This window comes from Myotis daubentonii, chromosome 1 (assembly GCF_963259705.1).
Source record: "Myotis daubentonii chromosome 1, mMyoDau2.1, whole genome shotgun sequence".
NCBI classification, from domain to species: Eukaryota; Metazoa; Chordata; class Mammalia; order Chiroptera; family Vespertilionidae; genus Myotis; species Myotis daubentonii.
In genome coordinates, this window is record NC_081840.1 from 113,837,507 (window position 1) to 113,856,268 (window position 18,762).

General features: G+C 37.0%; 1 protein-coding gene across 3 annotated transcripts in view; it reads left to right on the top strand.

Annotated features, from left to right (window-relative positions):
* UACA (uveal autoantigen with coiled-coil domains and ankyrin repeats) overlaps nt 1–17,571 on the top strand; it is a 116,948-nt gene extending 99,377 nt beyond the window's left edge. For all 3 annotated transcript variants that reach the window (XM_059658603.1, XM_059658612.1, XM_059658619.1), the window contains 6 exons: nt 1,944–1,980; nt 3,355–3,407; nt 6,211–8,949; nt 10,624–10,776; nt 13,012–13,077; nt 16,505–17,571. In XM_059658603.1, the coding sequence (XP_059514586.1) occupies nt 1,944–1,980; nt 3,355–3,407; nt 6,211–8,949; nt 10,624–10,776; nt 13,012–13,077; nt 16,505–16,576 (3,120 nt within the window). In that variant the 3' untranslated portion in view covers nt 16,577–17,571. The remainder of the gene's footprint in view (nt 1–1,943; nt 1,981–3,354; nt 3,408–6,210; nt 8,950–10,623; nt 10,777–13,011; nt 13,078–16,504) is intronic.
* Nucleotides 17,572–18,762: the final 1,191 nt, after the last annotated feature.

Below are 18,762 nucleotides of genomic sequence, written 5' to 3' on the forward strand. Positions count from 1 at the left end.
ATTGAGGTATATTTCCTCTCTTCCCACTTTGCTGAGAACTTTTATCATAAAAGAATGCTAGATTTTATCAAATTCTTTTTCTGCATTTATTGATATAATCATGTGATTTTTATCCTTCATTTTGGTTATGTAGAGTGTCATGTTACTTGATTTGCAACAATTGAACCAACCTTGCATCCTAGAAACAAATCCCATTTGGTAATGGTGTATGATCTTTTTTATATATTGCTGGATATGATATGCTAATATATTGTTGAGGATCTTTGCATCTTTGTTCATCATGTATATTGTCTTATAATTTTTTTGTAATGTCCTTGGTTTAGAATTAGGATAATAATGGCTTCATAAAATGAGCTTGGGAGTCTTTCCATCGCTTGAATTTTTTGGAATAGTTTGAGAAGGGTAGGTGTTAATTCTTCTTTCAGTGTTTGGTAAATTCAAATGTGAAGTCATTTGGGGACTTTTGTTTGTTGGGATTTTTTTGATTATTGACTTAATTTTATTGGTTGTAATCAGTCTGTTCAAATTTTCTGTTTCTTCTTGATTCAGTCTTGGAAGATTGTATATTATTTGGAATTTAAAGATTTCTTCCAGATTGTCTAGTTTGTTGGCATATAATTATTCATACTGTTTTCTTATAATCCTTTATATTTCTGTGGTGTCAGTTGTACCTTCTCATTTCTGATTTTATTTGGGTTCTCTCTTTTTTGTTGGTGAGTCTGATGAATGGTTTATCAATTTTGTTTATCTTTTCAAAGAACCAGCACTTGGTTGCATTGATCTTTTGTGTTGTTTTTTGAGACTGCACTTTGTTTATTTACACTCTGATCTTTATTATTTCCTTCCTTCTCACTTTGGGCTTTCTTCCTTCTTTTTCTAGTTTCTTTAGATGGAAGGTTAGATTGTTTATTTGACATTATTCTTGATTCTTGAGGTAGACCTGTATTGCTATGAATTACCCTCTTAGGACTGGCTGCCTCATGTTATTTGATTGGACGATTTAACCACTTACATTTAAAGTGATCATTGATAGGTATGAAGTTGTTGACATTGTATTATATTTACTTTTCTTTTTATCCTTATTTTTAAAGAAGTCCCATTAACATTTCTTGAAGTACTTGTTTCTCTCTCTCTAAAAAAAAATCAAAAAGCATATCCTCAGGTGAGGATTTAAAAAATGGACCATTTTTATTGTGATCACCTATATCAGAGTTTGACCTATAGCTATTAGTATAATATACACAAATATACCAACATGAACTACATCTGCATATCTTCACTCTTAAAGGTATAATTTTTAAAATTTATATGCTAGACTCTTTGTATTTGGCTTACTTGAAAAAAGGAGCAATCCTAATACATTTTGATTCAGAGCATCTTAAGTTTCTTTATTTTCCTTTTCCTGTTGCATTGATGGGTTTATTACTGAGTGTAGGTCTTTGCCTCAATTTCATTTCCCGCTATCTGTCTCCTTTTGCTTTCAAGAGTAATGGGTATTCTATAAATTCTGAAAGAAGTTAACATTAATATTTCACAGTTAATGAGGTAGGATTCCCTTTCTGCTCCCAACAGTGTAAAGTAATATTGTACAAATGTGGCATTTCCTTCTTTGGAGAAAAAGAAGCAGCAAAGAATATGCATTGAAAGTTGTTTTAATTCATTTGGAGCTCACTTTTTTTTTTTCTTTTGAGCTATACAGTTTTTCCTTGAAACACTTTGCTTTTATTAAAATGCTTAGTGAAATAGTTCATTACCAACCTATCTCTCTAATTGTTGGTCGTGCTATGTCTTTGTGGTTCTAGTAGAATAATGCTTAGGAGAAACAAGGAATGTTGAAAATGTGGTTTTAGTGACTACATGGTTTAGAGCTAAAGTAGATATAAAATATAACAAAATGAAGATGTATTCACCTAAAATGTTTTAATTTATACTTTTGATTTCAGAGTGATCATGTAGGATCAGGAAGTCATTTCAGTAACCGTAAGTATAAAAATGTAGATTATCATTACAATTCACCAAGTTTGATCAAAGAAGAATGCTATGCCTATTTATTTTTGTCTAACTGTATATTCTACTCCTGCCGCTAAACGTTATCCAACTATTTGTGTGTTATACCTCAACACCTGGAACTATTATAGCCTCTAACATAAAATCTGATCATCTCTGAGGCACTGACTTTCCTTAGCCCCTGTTTTAAAAACTGTATATAATATGAATTACCAAATTTGCCTTGTTGGTTAATAGACATTTATCTTGTGATATTTGGGATTTGTTTTTTATGGAAGTAAACATAGTTTTCTGATTTGGAGAAATCTTTGGATATAGTCCCAATGCAGGTAATTTTAAAATTAGTTAGAAGTCCCGTAACAGTTACTTATTTTAAGACTATACTTAATTAATCTTCACTTTTATGTATTGTTTTTCAATTTTAAAGAGTTTCTCTAGAATATCTATTTTTTGCTTCCCATTGAATATTAATATTTATCCTGTCAATTGCAAGAACATTTTTATTTTGATTAATTATAAGATACATATTTTATAATGGTTACTAGAGGCCTGGTGCACGAATTCGTGCACAGGTGGGGCCCCTCGGCCTGGCTGGCGATCGGGCCGATCGGGGCCATCTTGCCCAGTCCTGATCGGGGCCAATTGATGGGGGCCAGCCAGCCAGGGGGTGGGACCGTGGGAGGTTGGCTGTGGGAGCACATTGACCACCAGGGGGCAGCTCCTGCATTGAGCGTCTGCCCTCTGGTGGTCAATGCATGTCATAGCGACTGGTTGACTGGTCATTTGATTGACCGGTCATAACCATCGCTTAGGCATATATATATATATATATATATATACATACATACATATATATATATATATATATGTAGCTTTTTTAGTCAACAGTTATATATATATGTATATATATATATATCATTGATTTCAGAAAGGAAGGGAGAGGGAGAGAGATAGAGATATAGAAACATCAGTGATGAGAAACAATCATTGATTGGCTACCTCCTGCATGCCCCCACACTGGGCATCAAGCCTGTAACCCCGGCATGTGCCCTAACCGGAAATCGAACTGGAACCTCCTGGTTCATAGGATGACACTCAACCACTGAGCCACACTGGTGGGGCACAATGTTATATGGTTCTAAAAGGGAACTTACTATCTATTCAGAAGAATATGGATACTCCCCTGTGTACAAGGTAAAATATGAATATTTTAGAACAAGGATAATTTTATACTGTAACTCATACTTCTCTTCTGTTTGAAAAATAAAGGAGAGATAACACCAAATTAATACTTAGCCTATTTGGTATGGATAATGAAGTTCATATCATTTATTTGTATTTATTTAGGAAAAGAAGATATGCTTCTTAAACAAGGTCAAATGTACATGACAGACTCACAGGTAATACTATTTTTTTAATTAAAAAATGTATTAAAACATTTCAGCCTTTTATAAAAGAGAACAACTTGTATATTTACCAAGAATATATGCATTGGCTATGGTTTTCATCGTAAAAAAAGTAAGTTGGTCTTGCATTCTTAATTTTAATAAAAGTAGATATTGCTGTTTCTGGTGCCCCCTAGCGTGTTTTTGATGACAGTGGCTTAAATGAGAGATTTGAGTTACAACTTCATGGTCTTTACAGTAAGCCTGTATTACAGCAGATGGTTAACTCTTCATATTTTTCCATAAAAAAGGGAAGACAGGTATGAATAATTAAAAAGTCATTTGTTTTGACTTTGCAATATAATTTTCCTTGCTTTCAAATATGCTATGTTTTAGAAATTCTCCTCAAAACAAATAAAGCTTCCACGAGAGAGTATTGTCTGATTTTCTTACTTGTTTATCTGTTCCTCACTTTTAGTTTGCAGTAGAAACAAGGTTTACATTCCTAGTACGTCCTATGGACTGTAGAACTGATAAATATTTGAGCTTCAAAGACCTTTTTACATGCCTTCATCTGTGGGCAGAGTGAATTAGTGTACATGATGTCTAAGATCATCTTAAGCTGGAAACTTTCTAAGATTTTAAGTTGAGAGAATGGATATTAGTCAACTGAATAGTACTGAAGTAGATTAGGTAATATTTAACCATAATAAAATAAGTATGGGAATTACGAAGCTGTGTAAATAACTTGTTGGTAAATTATAGTAGTCTCAGTCTAAAGATAATTAGTAAGTTGAATGATGATGAGAAGCAAACTGAGGTTGGGAAATTATTTCATATTGTTAATTTTCTTCTTGATCCAGGAGAAGGCAGTGTAGATTGAACTAACAATACTAAAATAGTGGAATGTACTCGTAGCACATAGCTTTTATCAATGAACTAGAGGCCCGGTGCATGAAATTCATGCATGGGGGGTTGGGGGGTGTCCCTCAGCCCGGCCTGTACCCTCTCCAATCCAGGACCCCTTGAGGGATGTCCAACGGCTGGTTTAGGATCGGGCCTAAACCGGCCGTCAGACATCCCTCTCACAATCTGGGACTGCTGGCTCCTAACTGCTTGCCTGCCTGATTGCCCCTAACCACTTCTGCCTGCCAGCCTGATCGTTCCCTGACCCCTCTCCTGCCGACCTGATTGATACCTAACTGCTCCCCTGACTGTCTTATCACATCCAACTGCCCTCCCCTGCCAGCCTGATTGCCACCAACTGTCCTCCCCTGCTGGCCTGGTCACCCCATGCAGCCTGCTGTTTGGTCATCCCTCACTTAACCCCCCTCCTGGCCTTGTCCTCCCAAGCAGCCTGCTGTTTGGTCATTACTGTGATGGTGTCCCGGACAATTTGCATATTCCTCTATTATTAGTATAGATTAGTACTTGTAAAGAGTCCTTATTGTAATTGGCAGTATGAGAAAAAATACAAATAAGTTTAATCTTTCATGATTATATATTCTGTTATTTATGAACTGTTTCACTGAGTTTAATTATGTTACTTTTTTGTCAACACTTAATAGAGGGAACAAGATGTTAATCAAATTTTATAGTAAGACTAGGGGCCCGGTACACGAAATTCGTGCACTGGGTGTGTGTGTGTGGGGGGAGTGTCCCTCAGCCCAGCCTGCCCCCTCTCACATACTGGGAGCCCTCAGGCGTTGACCCCCATCACCCTCCAATCGCAGGATCGGCCCCTTGCCCAGGCCTGACGCCTCTGGCCTAGGCGTCCGGCCCGGGCAGCGGGGACCCGCAGCTGCAGCGGCCCCGCGATCGTGGGCTTCGCTTTAGGCCCAGGCAAGGGGCCCCTAGCTCCCGGGACTGCCAGCTTCGACCGTGCCCAGCTCCCATCGCTGGCTCCACCCCTACTTCCTGCTATCACTGGCCAGGGCGGCAAAGGCACCTGATTCTCCGATCATGGCTGCCCCCCAGCTCTTAGCTCCCCCCTGGGTTTCCGATCACTGTCAGTGGCAGGGGGCTTCTTCCTGCTTTCCCTTTCGCCTCCCTGCATTGTGCCTACATATGCAAATTAACCCCCATCTTGTTGGCAGTTAACTGCCAATCTTAGTTGTCAGTTAACTGCCAATCTTAGTTGGCAGTTAATTTGCATATAGCCCTGATTAGCCAATGAAAAGGGTAGCTCGTACGCCAATTACCATTTTTCTCTTTTATTAGTGTTGATTATATGCAAAGTTCTAATTTAGCTCTCTATTTCAGAGAAGAAAACTTGTGGGCTTTTTGGGGGGTTGATTAACATCATTCTCTTGACCACTCTCACACTAGCTAGGTTTATTTTGGTGGTATTTTTATAATTTAAGAACCTTACATTGCAGTTAACAATGAGGGTACTCAGAAGTCAGATATTTTATTAGAAACTAATATCACTTTTCTTCAGGGGTTCTGATGCCTTCAGAATTTGAAGTTCTATGCACACAATGTGCCATAAAACATAGCAGTAATAAATGTGTTTTGTCTGAGTTGGTATTCATGTGTGGGGTAGGTATTGTGAATGGGAAAAGAGAAAATAGTCTCCAGAGGCCACAACTGTTTTCTTTCTTCTGCTAGAAGTACACTTATGTGAATAGACTTTCAAAATGTCACTGTGTAAGTATGTATTAGGAAATACCCAGAACTGTTTTCTTACTTCACAAATCAGTCCTATATTTTTCCAAAATACTAGTCTGAAACCCTTTGACTGCTGATGATGTGGGTACTTTATAAGTATCTTCTTTAGGCTTTTGTGATTGATATCTTTTTGTTTTCCTGTTTTCAGTGTACTTCCACAGGTGTGCCAGCTCATATGCAAAGCAGATCTATGTTACGACCACTGGAGCTGTCCTTACCAAATCAAACTTCATATTCTGAAAACGAAATTTTAAAGAAAGAGTTAGAAACAATGAGAACTTTCTGTGAATCAGCAAAACAGGACCGACTCAAGCTCCAAAATGAACTGGCTCACAAGGTGGCTGAGTGCAAAGCATTAGCATTAGAATGTGAAAGGGTCAAGGAGGACTCAGATGAACAGATAAAGCAATTAGAAGATGCATTAAAAGATGTGCAGAAGAGAATGTATGAGTCAGAAGGGAAAGTTAAACAAATGCAGACTCATTTTCTTGCCCTTAAAGAGCATCTTACAAGTGAAGCAGCTTCAGGGAATCACAGACTAATGGAGGAACTGAAGGATCAGTTGAAAGACATGAAAGCAAAGTATGAAGGCGCTTCAGCAGAAGTGGGAAAATTAAGAAACCAAATCAAACAAAATGAGATGTTAGTAGAAGAGTTTAAGCGGGATGAGGGCAAGCTGGTAGAAGAAAATAAGCGACTGCAGAAGGAATTCAGTATGTGTGAAATGGAGCGAGAGAAGAAAGGGAGAAGGGTCACAGAGATGGAAGGCCAGTTAAAAGAATTGTTAGCAAAGTTGGCCCTTTCCATTCCAAAAGAAAAATTTGAAAACATGAAGAGCTTATTATCGAATGAAGTAAATGAGAAGGCAAAAAAATTAGTTGATATGGAAAGAGAATATGAAAAATCTCTTAGTGAAATTAAACAGTTAAAGCGAGAGCTTGAGAATTTTAAGGCTAAGATTTCTCAGCATGTCAAACCAGAGGAACATGAGCAGCTCAAGAGCAGATTAGAACAAAAGTCAGGAGAACTTGGGAAGAAGGTCACTGAGTTAATATCCAAAAATCAGACCTTACAAAAGGAAATCGAAAAGGCTAATCTGGATAATAAGCTCCTCAACCAGCAAGTACATAACTTAACAACTGAAATGAAAAATCATTACATTCCTTTAAAAGTAAGTGAAGAAATGAAAAAGTCACATGATGTAATTATTGGTGATTTGAATAAAAAGCTTTTAGATGTAACAGAAAAATACACAGAAAAGAAGTTGGAAATGGAGAAATTGCTGATGGAAAATGACAATTTAAATAAAAATGTTAACCGCCTGGAAACTGTGTTCATACCTCCTGAGAAACATGAAAAAGAGATGATGATGCTGAAGTCCAATATAGTTGAACTTAAAAAACAGCTCTCTGAACTTAATAAGAAATGTGGTGAAGACCAAGAGAAAGTATATTCACTCATGTCTGAAAACACCAACTTGAAAAAGACTATGAGTAATCAGTATGTACCAGTTAAAACCCACGAAGAGATTAAAACTGCACTAAGTAGTACATTAGATAAAACTAACAGAGAATTGTTAGATGTGAAGAAAAAATTTGAACATGTAAATAAAGAACTTGTGAAAATAAAAGATGAGAATGAAATATTAAGAAGAAACCTGGAAAATACTCAGAACCAAATGAAAGCTGAGTACATCAGCCTAAGAGAGCATGAGGAAAAGGTGAGTGCTGTCAGTAAGAGCATGAGAAATGTACAGGAGAATAGTGCAGAAATACTGGCCAGCTACAAGAAAGGCCAAGAAGAGATTGTGACACTGCATGCTGAAATTGAAGCCCAGAAAAAGGAACTTGACACGATACAAGAATGCATTAAAGTAAAATATGCTCCAATTGCCAGCTTTGAAGAGTGTGAGAAAAAATTTAAGACAATAGAGAAAGAACTAAAAGAACAGTTATCAGAGCAGACACAAAAGTATAATGTCAGGGACGAAGAGACCAAGAAGTGCAAACAAGAGAATGACAAGTTAAAGGAGGAGATTTTCACTCTTCAGAAGGATTTAAGGGACAAGAATGTTCTCATAGAGAATTCTCATGAAATGGAAAGAGCATTAAACAGAAAAACAGAAGAGCTGAACAGACAGTTAAAAGACCTGTTACAGAAATACACGGAGGTAAAGAATGAGAAGGAGAAGCTAGTAGAAGAAAATGCCAAACAGACTTCTGACATCCTTACAGCACAGACACTTTTGCAAAAGCAGTATGTCCCATCGGAACAGGCAGAGGCCCTGGAAAAATCTCTTAATGGCACAATTGATACTCTAAGGGAAGAATTGAAGAATAAGCAAAGGTGTTATGAGGAGGAGCAGCAGACAGTGACCAAGCTGCATCAGTTGCTGGAAAACCAAAAGAACTCTTCTGTGTCCCTGGCAAAGCATTTGCAAATGAAGGAAGCATTTGAGAAAGAAGTTGGAATTATAAAAGCTACCTTGCGAGCCAAGGAAGAAGAAAACCGAAACAAAACTGAAGAAATCTCCAAACTTCAGTCAGAGGTTCAGAATAGTAAACAAGCATTAAAAAAATTAGAGACAAGAGAGGTAGTTGATATGTCTAAATATAAAGCAAAAAAAAGTGATTTGGAGACACAGATTTCCAACTTAAATGAAAAGTTGGCCAATCTGAATAAAAAGTATGAAGAAGTATGTGAGGAGGTTTTGCATGCCAAAAAGAAGGGACTGTCTGCAAAAGGTGATAAAGAATTACTACATTTTAGCATTGAGCAAGAAATCAAGGATCAGCAGGAGCGATGCGATAAGTCCTTATCAACAATCACAGAGTTGCAGACAAGAATACAGGAATCTGCTAAGCAAATTGAAGCAAAAGATAATAAGGTAGGCCCTGAGTCATCTTCGTGGCTTTGCATTGGAAACCCCAGAGCAGAACAGAGCAGTATTTTAGCATCCTACTGACAGGTTTACAAAAGCATAGTGGCCATTAAATGCTACCTTTCTGTTTGACTACTGATGAGCGAAAAATTTCAGAATTGGAAAAAAAAATAGTATAGTTACACAAAAATGAAAAGCATTTTGTTTCCTCAGCTGGTACAGCCAAGAATTGAGGAAATATGGGGAGATTCAAGGTTCACGTATCTCATAATGAATCCATTGGGTTTGGGGTACTTGAAGAATGCTGAAGAGGGGAGGCAAAAAGCTGTTTCTGGCCTGCAAGAAACCAAGGATGCTAGGGAACACCCCAAACTTAATCTTGGCACTCACCCATATCAGCACGCCAAACTCTCCAGTTGGCTGTACATTCTGTCCCCATATCTTTCTACAGACTGGTTACCTTGCCTGGAATGTGCTGCCCTCCTTTGTACTGAGTCAAATTCTGTTAATTTCTTAATCCTCATGTCAGGGCTTGTCCTCTTTCCCAAATCCTTCCCTGTCCAATCTAGTCCACAGTAAACTCTTCCTCTTTAAAAATACATGTTTTGTTTTGGCTTTGCCATCCTCTTAAAACATATATGTTACAATGTCAGAATTATGTGGTTGATCTTGCCAACCAGTTTTTAGGAGAAAAACTATAATTTACCTTTTCTTATCATTCATTCTCATGTTATAATTTGCATGATAGGTGCTCAACAATATTTGCAGAACTGAGAGTTGCATGAAGTGTTTACTATGAGGATGAGAAATCAGGGACACTGAGTGCAGTTTTATCAGCTCAACAAATAACTGTTAAATGCCTTCTGCATGCCAGGTGCTATGCTCAGTGCTGGGGACACAGCAATGAGTGAAAGTAGACACAGCTCCCGCCCTCCTCAGTGTAGAGATGTAGGTACTGACACCTCTGCTCAGATGATCCAGACTTTAAATGGTTAATGGAAGGTAGTTGTATATATAATTATATATCATTATAATAGCAAGTTATTAATATCTAGTTATAATTGTTGCCATTAATTGAGCATGTACTGTGTAACAGGCATATCTTTATGATAGCATTTGATTTTTTTAACTATGAAAAATTTTCCCTCTTTCACTGTTAATGAAATTAAGGTTTAGAAAAAGAAAGGCAATGAGCCAAGCTCACACAGCTCATAAACATCAGATCTAATTTAAAGGCTTAAAGCCTATGCTCTTCCCACTGTTCTAAACAGCCTCTCTATTTTCCCTCTTTAAGACAAAGGAGTCTAAAATCATATGTTTTTGAAAGGAACAGGACACGTAAGTTAATGTTAGATATACATGAGCCACTATTTTTTTTTTTTAACTTTTCAACTTTGTTGGAAAGAATCTCCTCTACCTTTGTATATTTCAAATGACCTGGAATATAGTCTATCTAACTTTATAGGTACTTGTGTGTTATCTAAAAATAAGACTGGGGTTACACTCAAATCTTAGGATATACCCATATTCATTCTTAATTTTGTAATGCTTTTGTAAGGAATTCCTGAGAGAAATATAATTGTATATACTGTGTAAATAATATTGTATATACTGTGTAAAAATGTTCATTGTAAATGAGTAATACATGTTTTTCCCACAACTTCTTTCTTTTTTTATAAGATAACTGAGCTGCTTAATGATGTAGAGAGACTAAAACAGGCACTGAATGGCCTTTCACAGCTCACCTATACGAGTGGGAGTCCCAGCAAGAGACAGAGCCAACTGATCGACACTCTGCAGCACCAAGTGCGGTCCCTGCAGCAGCAGCTGACTGTAAGTACCCCAGGCCTGCAGGGCTTCATGCTGCTGTATGCAGGGTCACGTTAGCTTGTCTGTTTATAAAAGCTTCTTTAGAAATCAGATTGATTTGTGGCTGTGTTCAGACCAAGAAGGTAATCTTTTTTGCTAAAAGTTACTTTCACTAGTGGTATAATATACCTTATTTAGTGCCTACAACATGCCAGGCACTATATTACATATTTTACATACTTTAAACTTTATCTTCATCAAAATCTTTAAAGTTTTATTCCCCCATTTAACATCCTTATTAAGGAAACAAAGATGAAAATACTCAATGCCTGGGGTCATACAGCTAGGCTTTAATCCTGAGATTCGCTGACTCCAAATCTGGTAACTGCAGCACACTCTCTAAAGTAATGGTCCACTAAATTAAAGGGAGTTTTTAAATAATCTTCTCTTTATGAGTAAAGATAGACATTCCTGTGGTTTTATGCTCTATATCATTATATATTAAAATAAAATATCTGGATATGTATATCCATATAGGTACCTATATCCTTATAAATACCTATATGGATATCTATATCTCCTTTATATATTAAAGGAAATGTCTGGATTTAAAAGCTGAAGATGGGAGCTCAGTTCTAAGCCCTGCCATTTAAAAGCAAATGATATGAGCCCTAGCTGATTTGGCTCAGTGGATAGAGTGTTAGCCTGCGGACTGAAGGGTCCTGGGTTCGATTCCAGTCAAGGGCACATGCCGGGGTTGCGGTCTTGATCCCCAATGTGGGGTGTATAGGAGGCAGCCAGTCAATGATTCTCATCATTGATGTTTCTATCTCTCTCTCCATCTTCCTTCCTCTCTGAAATCAATAAAAATATATTTTAAAATATAATAATAAAAGCAAGTGACATGAAACATTTCCCTTAACACTTGGCTTCTTCATCCATAATTGGATAATTAAAAACTGATTACTTGTTTGTTTGCTTTTTAATTGAACGAGCTAATATAATATGCATGGAAATGCTAAGTAAAACATAGCGTAATCAAATGTGAATTGTTGCTAATATTTTCCTATTCTATAGGTATTTGTTATGAATTGTTTTTGAATAGAAGAAAGTTGTGGGGTTTTTTTAAGTTTCCATTTTTATAAGACTATTGGCCTATAGCAGTTTGTCAGAATTGCTTATTTGGATCTTATCAAAGGGATATGGTAGTCTCTTGAGTAATTGGAAGTATTTATTATTAACTAGAAGCCCAGCGTGCGAAATCACACGGTCCCGCCCACTTGCGGCCTCACCGCGCACACGCAGCCCTGCCCACCCGTGCTGGTCTTTGGTTGTTACGGCGTTAGGGCCACAGGCCTTTTATAATATAGATTATGTTCATTACACCATGCTAAACTCTGCCAGGGACAAAGAAAGCATACAGTTCTTGTCCCGAGGAGTTATGGGTAGTTATGAGGCAAAATATAGATCCAACGAAAGTAAAATAACATGGCAAAAATACCAAATATAGAATTATAGATTCTAAGTGATAATTAAGTCCCAGGAAGGAAAGATTACTGGTATGGTAGGAGCTAATTTAAAAAAGGAAAGGACTAACTGGCCTGAACTTGTAAGGCAGGTGGTGTTTGAGAGGAAAACACAATCTTCCAGGCAAAGGCAATAGTGTGAAGCAGCCATGGGGGTTGAATGCAAGTGGCATGCCCCAGGCAGTGCAAGGCCCATCAGCCTGGCTAGTACCAGGAGCTATCTTTACAGCCAAATCGTGGAGACTGTTGAGAACCAAGCTGATGAATTTGGATTCTCTCTTGTATGTACTGAGGTGACACCCAAGATTTTTAAGCCAAAAGGATATGAGGAAAGAGCTGTCTCTACCTTCAAAGCTTGATAGGGAGTCAGATTTAGAGATGGGGACAAGATGAGAAGTTTTTGTAGTCATCTAAAGTGTAAGTTGATAAGTGTCTGGATTATTTTGTGACATTAGTTGTCACCTAAGAAAATCATTTCATGTGACCTAGGATAAGTAGAATTGCTTTCACTATCAATATTCCCACACATTCATGAGAAAAGTTTATACTATTGTTATGCTATGAAATTTGCATGTGGTCGGTCCAAGGTGGTTTGTGACAAAAAGCATCAGGAGCATTTTAACAATACTGCTGTTTTGTAGCCTCAAGCCCAAAGACAGCAGTATCATAAGCCTCATGTGTTTGAAAACAGGAATGCTGACATTCTGCTCTGCCCTTCTTCCCACATTTCTAGGATGCCCACAGACAGCACCAAGAAGTAGTTGCAATTTATCGGACACACCTTCTTAGTGCCGCACAGGTAAAGAACTGTTTCTCCTTTGGAAAGGATATTATTTTAGAGAAAATAAATTTTTCATGTTCAAGTAAATTTATGTGAAAATCATGTTTAAAGTAATTGAACCCCATATGCTTATTTAAAAACAATTGTGTTTCTTTTAATCATGGCTTGCATATCTCCCAGAGAAATTTACAAAGCTATATGGCAACACACCATCTTAAACTTAATGTTATCTCCATCTGCTTGTCACTCATTTTATAGACAGTTTGGCAACATATGATGGCAACACACATTGATGCTACTGCTAGCTGAGATGATGCCTTGACAGCCACACATGGCTGTCACCGAAAAAGGAGAGTGGAAAAGATGTCATTGTTTCTTGGTAGCTTAGGAGTATTTCTTTGAAATGTAAAGAACACTATAAAAGTACAGAAATGACGAGTAAGGTGTGCACAGAATTGTAATAATTTAAGGGAAAAAGTTGGTTCTGTTAGAAGATTATCAATAATATTTACTTATTGAGCCTTAAACTCAGTCAAGTATAAGATTAAGAATTTCCTTCTTTGCCCTAACCAGTTTGGCTCAGTGGATAGAACGTGGGCCTGCGGACTGAAAGGTCCCAGGTTCGATTCTGCTCAAGGGCATGTACCTTGGTTGCAGGCACATCCCCAGTAGGGGGTGTGCAGGAGGCAGCTGATGGATGTTTCTCTCTCATCGATGTTTCTAACTCTCTATTCCTCTCCCTTCCTCTCTGTAAAAAAATCAATAAAATAAAATAATAAAATAAAATAAAATGCCCTTCTTTAGATGTGTAATGAGAAAGCTGTTGTTGGGTGTTGTTTTTTTTTAAATAAATCACACCAAGAAAATGTTTAATATATGAAGGATGTTATGTTTAATGTTCTGCAGAAACCTTATGATCAGCATCTCCAAAGTTCTCAGAATAGATTTTTCAGGAAGATGTCCTAAAGGAGACAATATTAGAATAGCAAGTGAGATATAAGAGGATTGTTTATGATTTGAAGTGTGTCAGGCTGCATGGTTAAAAGAAAAAGCATAGCTTGTTGAGAGAAAACTTCAAAGAAAGGTCTTTTTTTTAAAAAAGAACTAGGTAAAATAATCAAAAGGAAGAAACTATGATATCAAATTCTTAATATAAAAAAGCTGGCCTGTTCTATAAGAGATGAATGGGAAACCAACGGAAAAGAATGAATCGGTATGATGAAAGAAAATATCTTGGGCTACTTTTTTTTTTTTTGAGTAGGTAAAAGATAGGCCGGGATTGGGAAGTATATTGCAGTTATTAGAGAACACTGTTGAGGGACCATGAATGGGAAGTTTAGGAGGGGAGATAGTAGAAGAGTATAGATCTGTATTAGCGTGAGGAACTCACTCAGCTCTGATATTGGCCAATGGAGGAAGAGTGTGCTTTCCCGAATGACACTGTAAACTAACAAACTTTTCAACTTTGAATGTATGCTTCTGAAATTATTTTGTACTGACTCCTAATTAAACATAACAAAAGCAGTTGGCATCTGAAATAGTCTTGCCGTCTGGCATCATAAAGTTAACTAAGAAATTCAGTTTAGTCAACTATGGATAATGTTTGAAATTTAAACATCCTGCTGTTATAGAAACAAATTTCAGAAAGAAAATTTTTTGTATAAATAGGAAGCGTTATGCTAAAACCTATTCAAGTGCTCCAGCAAAGAAAAAGAAGGGGAAGCTGTAATAAGCCCACCACATTGACTTGCATTTATTCAACCCTCTTGCCCTCTTTTTAAGTTTAAAGTGTTTCTTTCTAAATATGAATGGCTAATGTTTGTGTATAAAGAACTCAACCTCACCAGTATTTGGGAAAATGCAAATAGCAAGAAGATACCATTTTTCACTTATGGGATTGGCAGATATTAACTGAGATGGTGGACTATAACATTGGTCTGGGTGTTGTGGGAAATGGACATTTATACCCTGTTGGTAGGAGTGTAAATTGTTATAATCTCTATAGAAGAAAATTTTATAGTACTTAGCAAAATTGAAAATTGAGCTTGCTTTTTGACCCATCAATTTGTCTTCTAGGAATCTGCTAAGATTGGAAACACCTTTAAGTGCCCATTATTGGGGGAATGGGTAAAGAAATTATGATTCATCCACACAGTGGGATATTCTATATAATAAAAGAGAAACATGCAAATTGACCATCCCTCTGCTACGCTCACCAGCCAATCAGGAGTGAGTATGCAAATTAACCTGCCAGCTTTGTCGGGTTAATTTGCATACACAGGCGCCGGGTGGAGAGCAGAGAGGGAGAGCTTGGCAGAGTGGGAGGCCATGGGACGGAGACAGAGCAGGAAGGGAAAACCAAGATCGTGGGGAGCACCAGGAATTCTGGTAATAGTAGTTTTGGTGGCAGACGGATCTCCTAGACACTAGAGCATAGTGAGCCTGGAGCAAGTTACTGTTGTGGTGGGGAATGGAGGGAAAGCAAAGGTGAGAGACATAAGTAAAATCAGAGTGTCTAGGAAAAATTAAAGGAAAGATATCCTAGAACTTCCAGGAAATCTCCACCAATGAAGCAAAGAAAAAAAAATGCCTCTATTATTCTGTGAGCAACAAACCAAACTGATTTGGGGTCTCAGACAATTCGTTCATATGATTGCAAAGACAGACAGACAGAAACTCCCGGATTGGAGAGGGCTCCCCTGAGGGCTCCCAGATTGGAGATGGTGCAGGTCAGGCTGAGAGACCCCCCACACCCCCAGTGCACGAATGTCGTGCACCGGGCCTCTAGTTATATAATATTTTTAAATAGGCATATAACTTAGGATAGATTTCTATGACACTAGGTGAAAAGGCAAGTTGAAAAATTATATGTATGATTTTATTTACGTAAAATATGGGGATTTTTCATTAATTCTCTCGTTTAAAAAAAAAAACTCAACAGGAGCAAAAATAAAAATTTCCTTATAGATTACTTTGCTCATTTATAACTCATACTGTCCCTTATTATCCGAGCTGTTATAGGAGAGATGTGTGCCCATCTGTTTTCTAATAATGGATGTTAAGAGCAACTGGTGAGCGCTACGGTTTTTTACAATATTATTATTATTATTATTTCAATCTTCACCTGAGTACATGCTTAGAGAGAAAAAGGAAGAGAGAGAAGGGGTGTAGGGGAGAGAGAAACATCAATTGGCCGCCTTTCGTAAGTGATTCCACCCAGGTATGTGCCCTTTCAGTGCACAGGATGACACTCAACTAACTGAGCCACTCTGGCTGGGCAGTGAGCACTACTTTTAAATTGAGTTTTAAAAATTCCAATGTATTTTCCAATAAATCCTTCAGGCTGTAACCAAGGTAGTGGGGATTTGGCCTTTGTCTTTAGTAAGAATTACTGTGTAAATGAAGACGACATAAAATATTCCTCTTCTCTCTTCTTTGTCTCAAGGGCCACATGGATGAGGATGTGCAGGCGGCCTTACTCCAGATTATACAGATGCGGCAGGGGCTCGTATGCTAGCAGTCGGGCTGGCCCGCCAGTGTCTGCTTCGCCAGCTGGTGCTGAACATTCTGTTGCAATTGCATGGCCTTTCTGGGCCTTCCTGCTCTAGTATAAATGAAATAAAATGTATTTCTTTTTCCATCAGTAGGTTTTAAAAAATTAGATGAATATGTTACTGAGTTTTTCAGTATCAATTCAAATCTTATATTCCATATATGTTAATTTTACAGTTAGGCAAGCAGCATAACACTTTGCCTTGGACTGGCCACATACTTTTAAACTGTGGAGTCCCTAATAACACGTGAGCCATCTGAATGGGTTGAAGAGGGGTTAGGCTGAAAAATTGTTTAAAGATTTCTCTCAGAGAAATTGATTTGGTCAATGGCCACTTTAAATTGATCAAAAGATCTTTCAGATCTTTGGTCTGAGCCATGAGACCGAATGCAGTTTCAAGGAATGCATTATAACTTGGCTGGCCAAGTTGTGTTTTTTATTGAAATAACTTAATGATTGCCTTTGACTTCTTTTGGAGGTACAATTTTTTCTTCTTCTTTATACTAGTAACTTTTATGCCTTTTAAAATAATTTTTTTTCATGCTGGTTTGCAGTGCTAAATTACATTTAGATTAAGAACAGGCCAGGGTGGACTATATCAGGAATTTATAATAAAGTTGCCTCATAATTTCCACAACAGTATCTTAATTTTCATTGTGATGACTTTTCTTCCTTCAGTATTTAGAGAAGTATAAATGCTATGCTAGATTTTTTAGTGTCGAAAAATTTAGACTTTTTTAGTTACTTTGACATTTGCTACTATAGTAACCAAGCACTCATTATACATGCATCCTCCAAATGTTTGTACTTATTTATAGGAAAATTGCACTAATGAGGTTAATAATGTGAAATGCAGCTTTCTTGCAAAACTAGCATGAGAGAATTGGTTTTAGAAAACAGGTCTTTTAAGATTTTAGACAAAAATGCAATAATATAGTAAACTTTAAGAATATAGATAGTGAGAAAATAATAAAATTGGACATGTTTATAGTAAATAGTCTGTTGTAGCCAACCATTTTTATTAACTACATCTCATTAGAGAGTTTATATGTTTATATGTTTTGTTATTTTTATTAATTTTATCATTGAAATTGAAAATTACTAATTTGACTGTTAGCAAATAAACTGAACAAATTATTTCCACCAACATTTTTTAAATTGCAAAATGTGCCTTAGCAATAATAATCTTTGAACATCCTCAATCAGACTTTTGATCCCATTTTTGTATAATAACAAGGACACATGACTATCAAAATAGCTTTTCCCACCAAAGAAGAAGTCCTCGTATTTCTTAGTGTAGAAACAACAGTGAAAAGTCAGAATTGGATTTATTCTTAATTCTTTAGGTAGACATACACAGTTTACATAAGCAATATAAAAAGGAATGTTCTTTTTATATTTAATATGTTTTACAGCATGGGTTCTGTTTCATGAGTATTAATGTCACCTACTGAAGCTCTGGAGTGGAGAAAGTTCTTAACTGAATAGTTACATTTTAGTGCTATATTTTCCATACTAGGGGTGAGAAGGGAACCTTATGTATATTTTATTTTGTCTTCAGCCATCAATAAAATGTTTTCTGTGAAATAATGTTTTGAGCATCTTTTTAAGTAAACAAGTCCATTTGCTATCCTTAGAGAATTTGGTGTAGAGAGCAATGGTTTCCAAAGAACAGATGGTGATATCCATCTTCAGTTACTATGTAGAATAAAGGGAGTTTCAAGTAACCTTGAATTCATCCCATCCTTTCATTCACCTTTCAATATCAAAGGCAGAGACTGCATTTACAATACTGAAGGCTAAAGTTTTTAGATAGTAAACAAGTGGAACGTAGATAATGAGTGACGCTGGCGTCTGCTGTCCTGTGTTCAGAAAGACGATGGGGGCTGAACTTCTGGCCAGGAGGAAGGATGCTGGTTGCTGTCTAAGAAGTGAGTGCGCTCTAAAAGAATCACTGCAATCCTGTGGGAGTGCAGTCCTTTGTAAAAGCTTTATTACTATTCCATTGTATAGCCCTTTTTTTCCACTCCTGATTCATCAGAAAAGCTCATTCCTTTTGACAGAGGATCTGTGTTACAAAGAACTATTAACATAAAATCAAATATTCATCTAATGAACATCTTAAATTTTCATATTATAGTCACTAATCA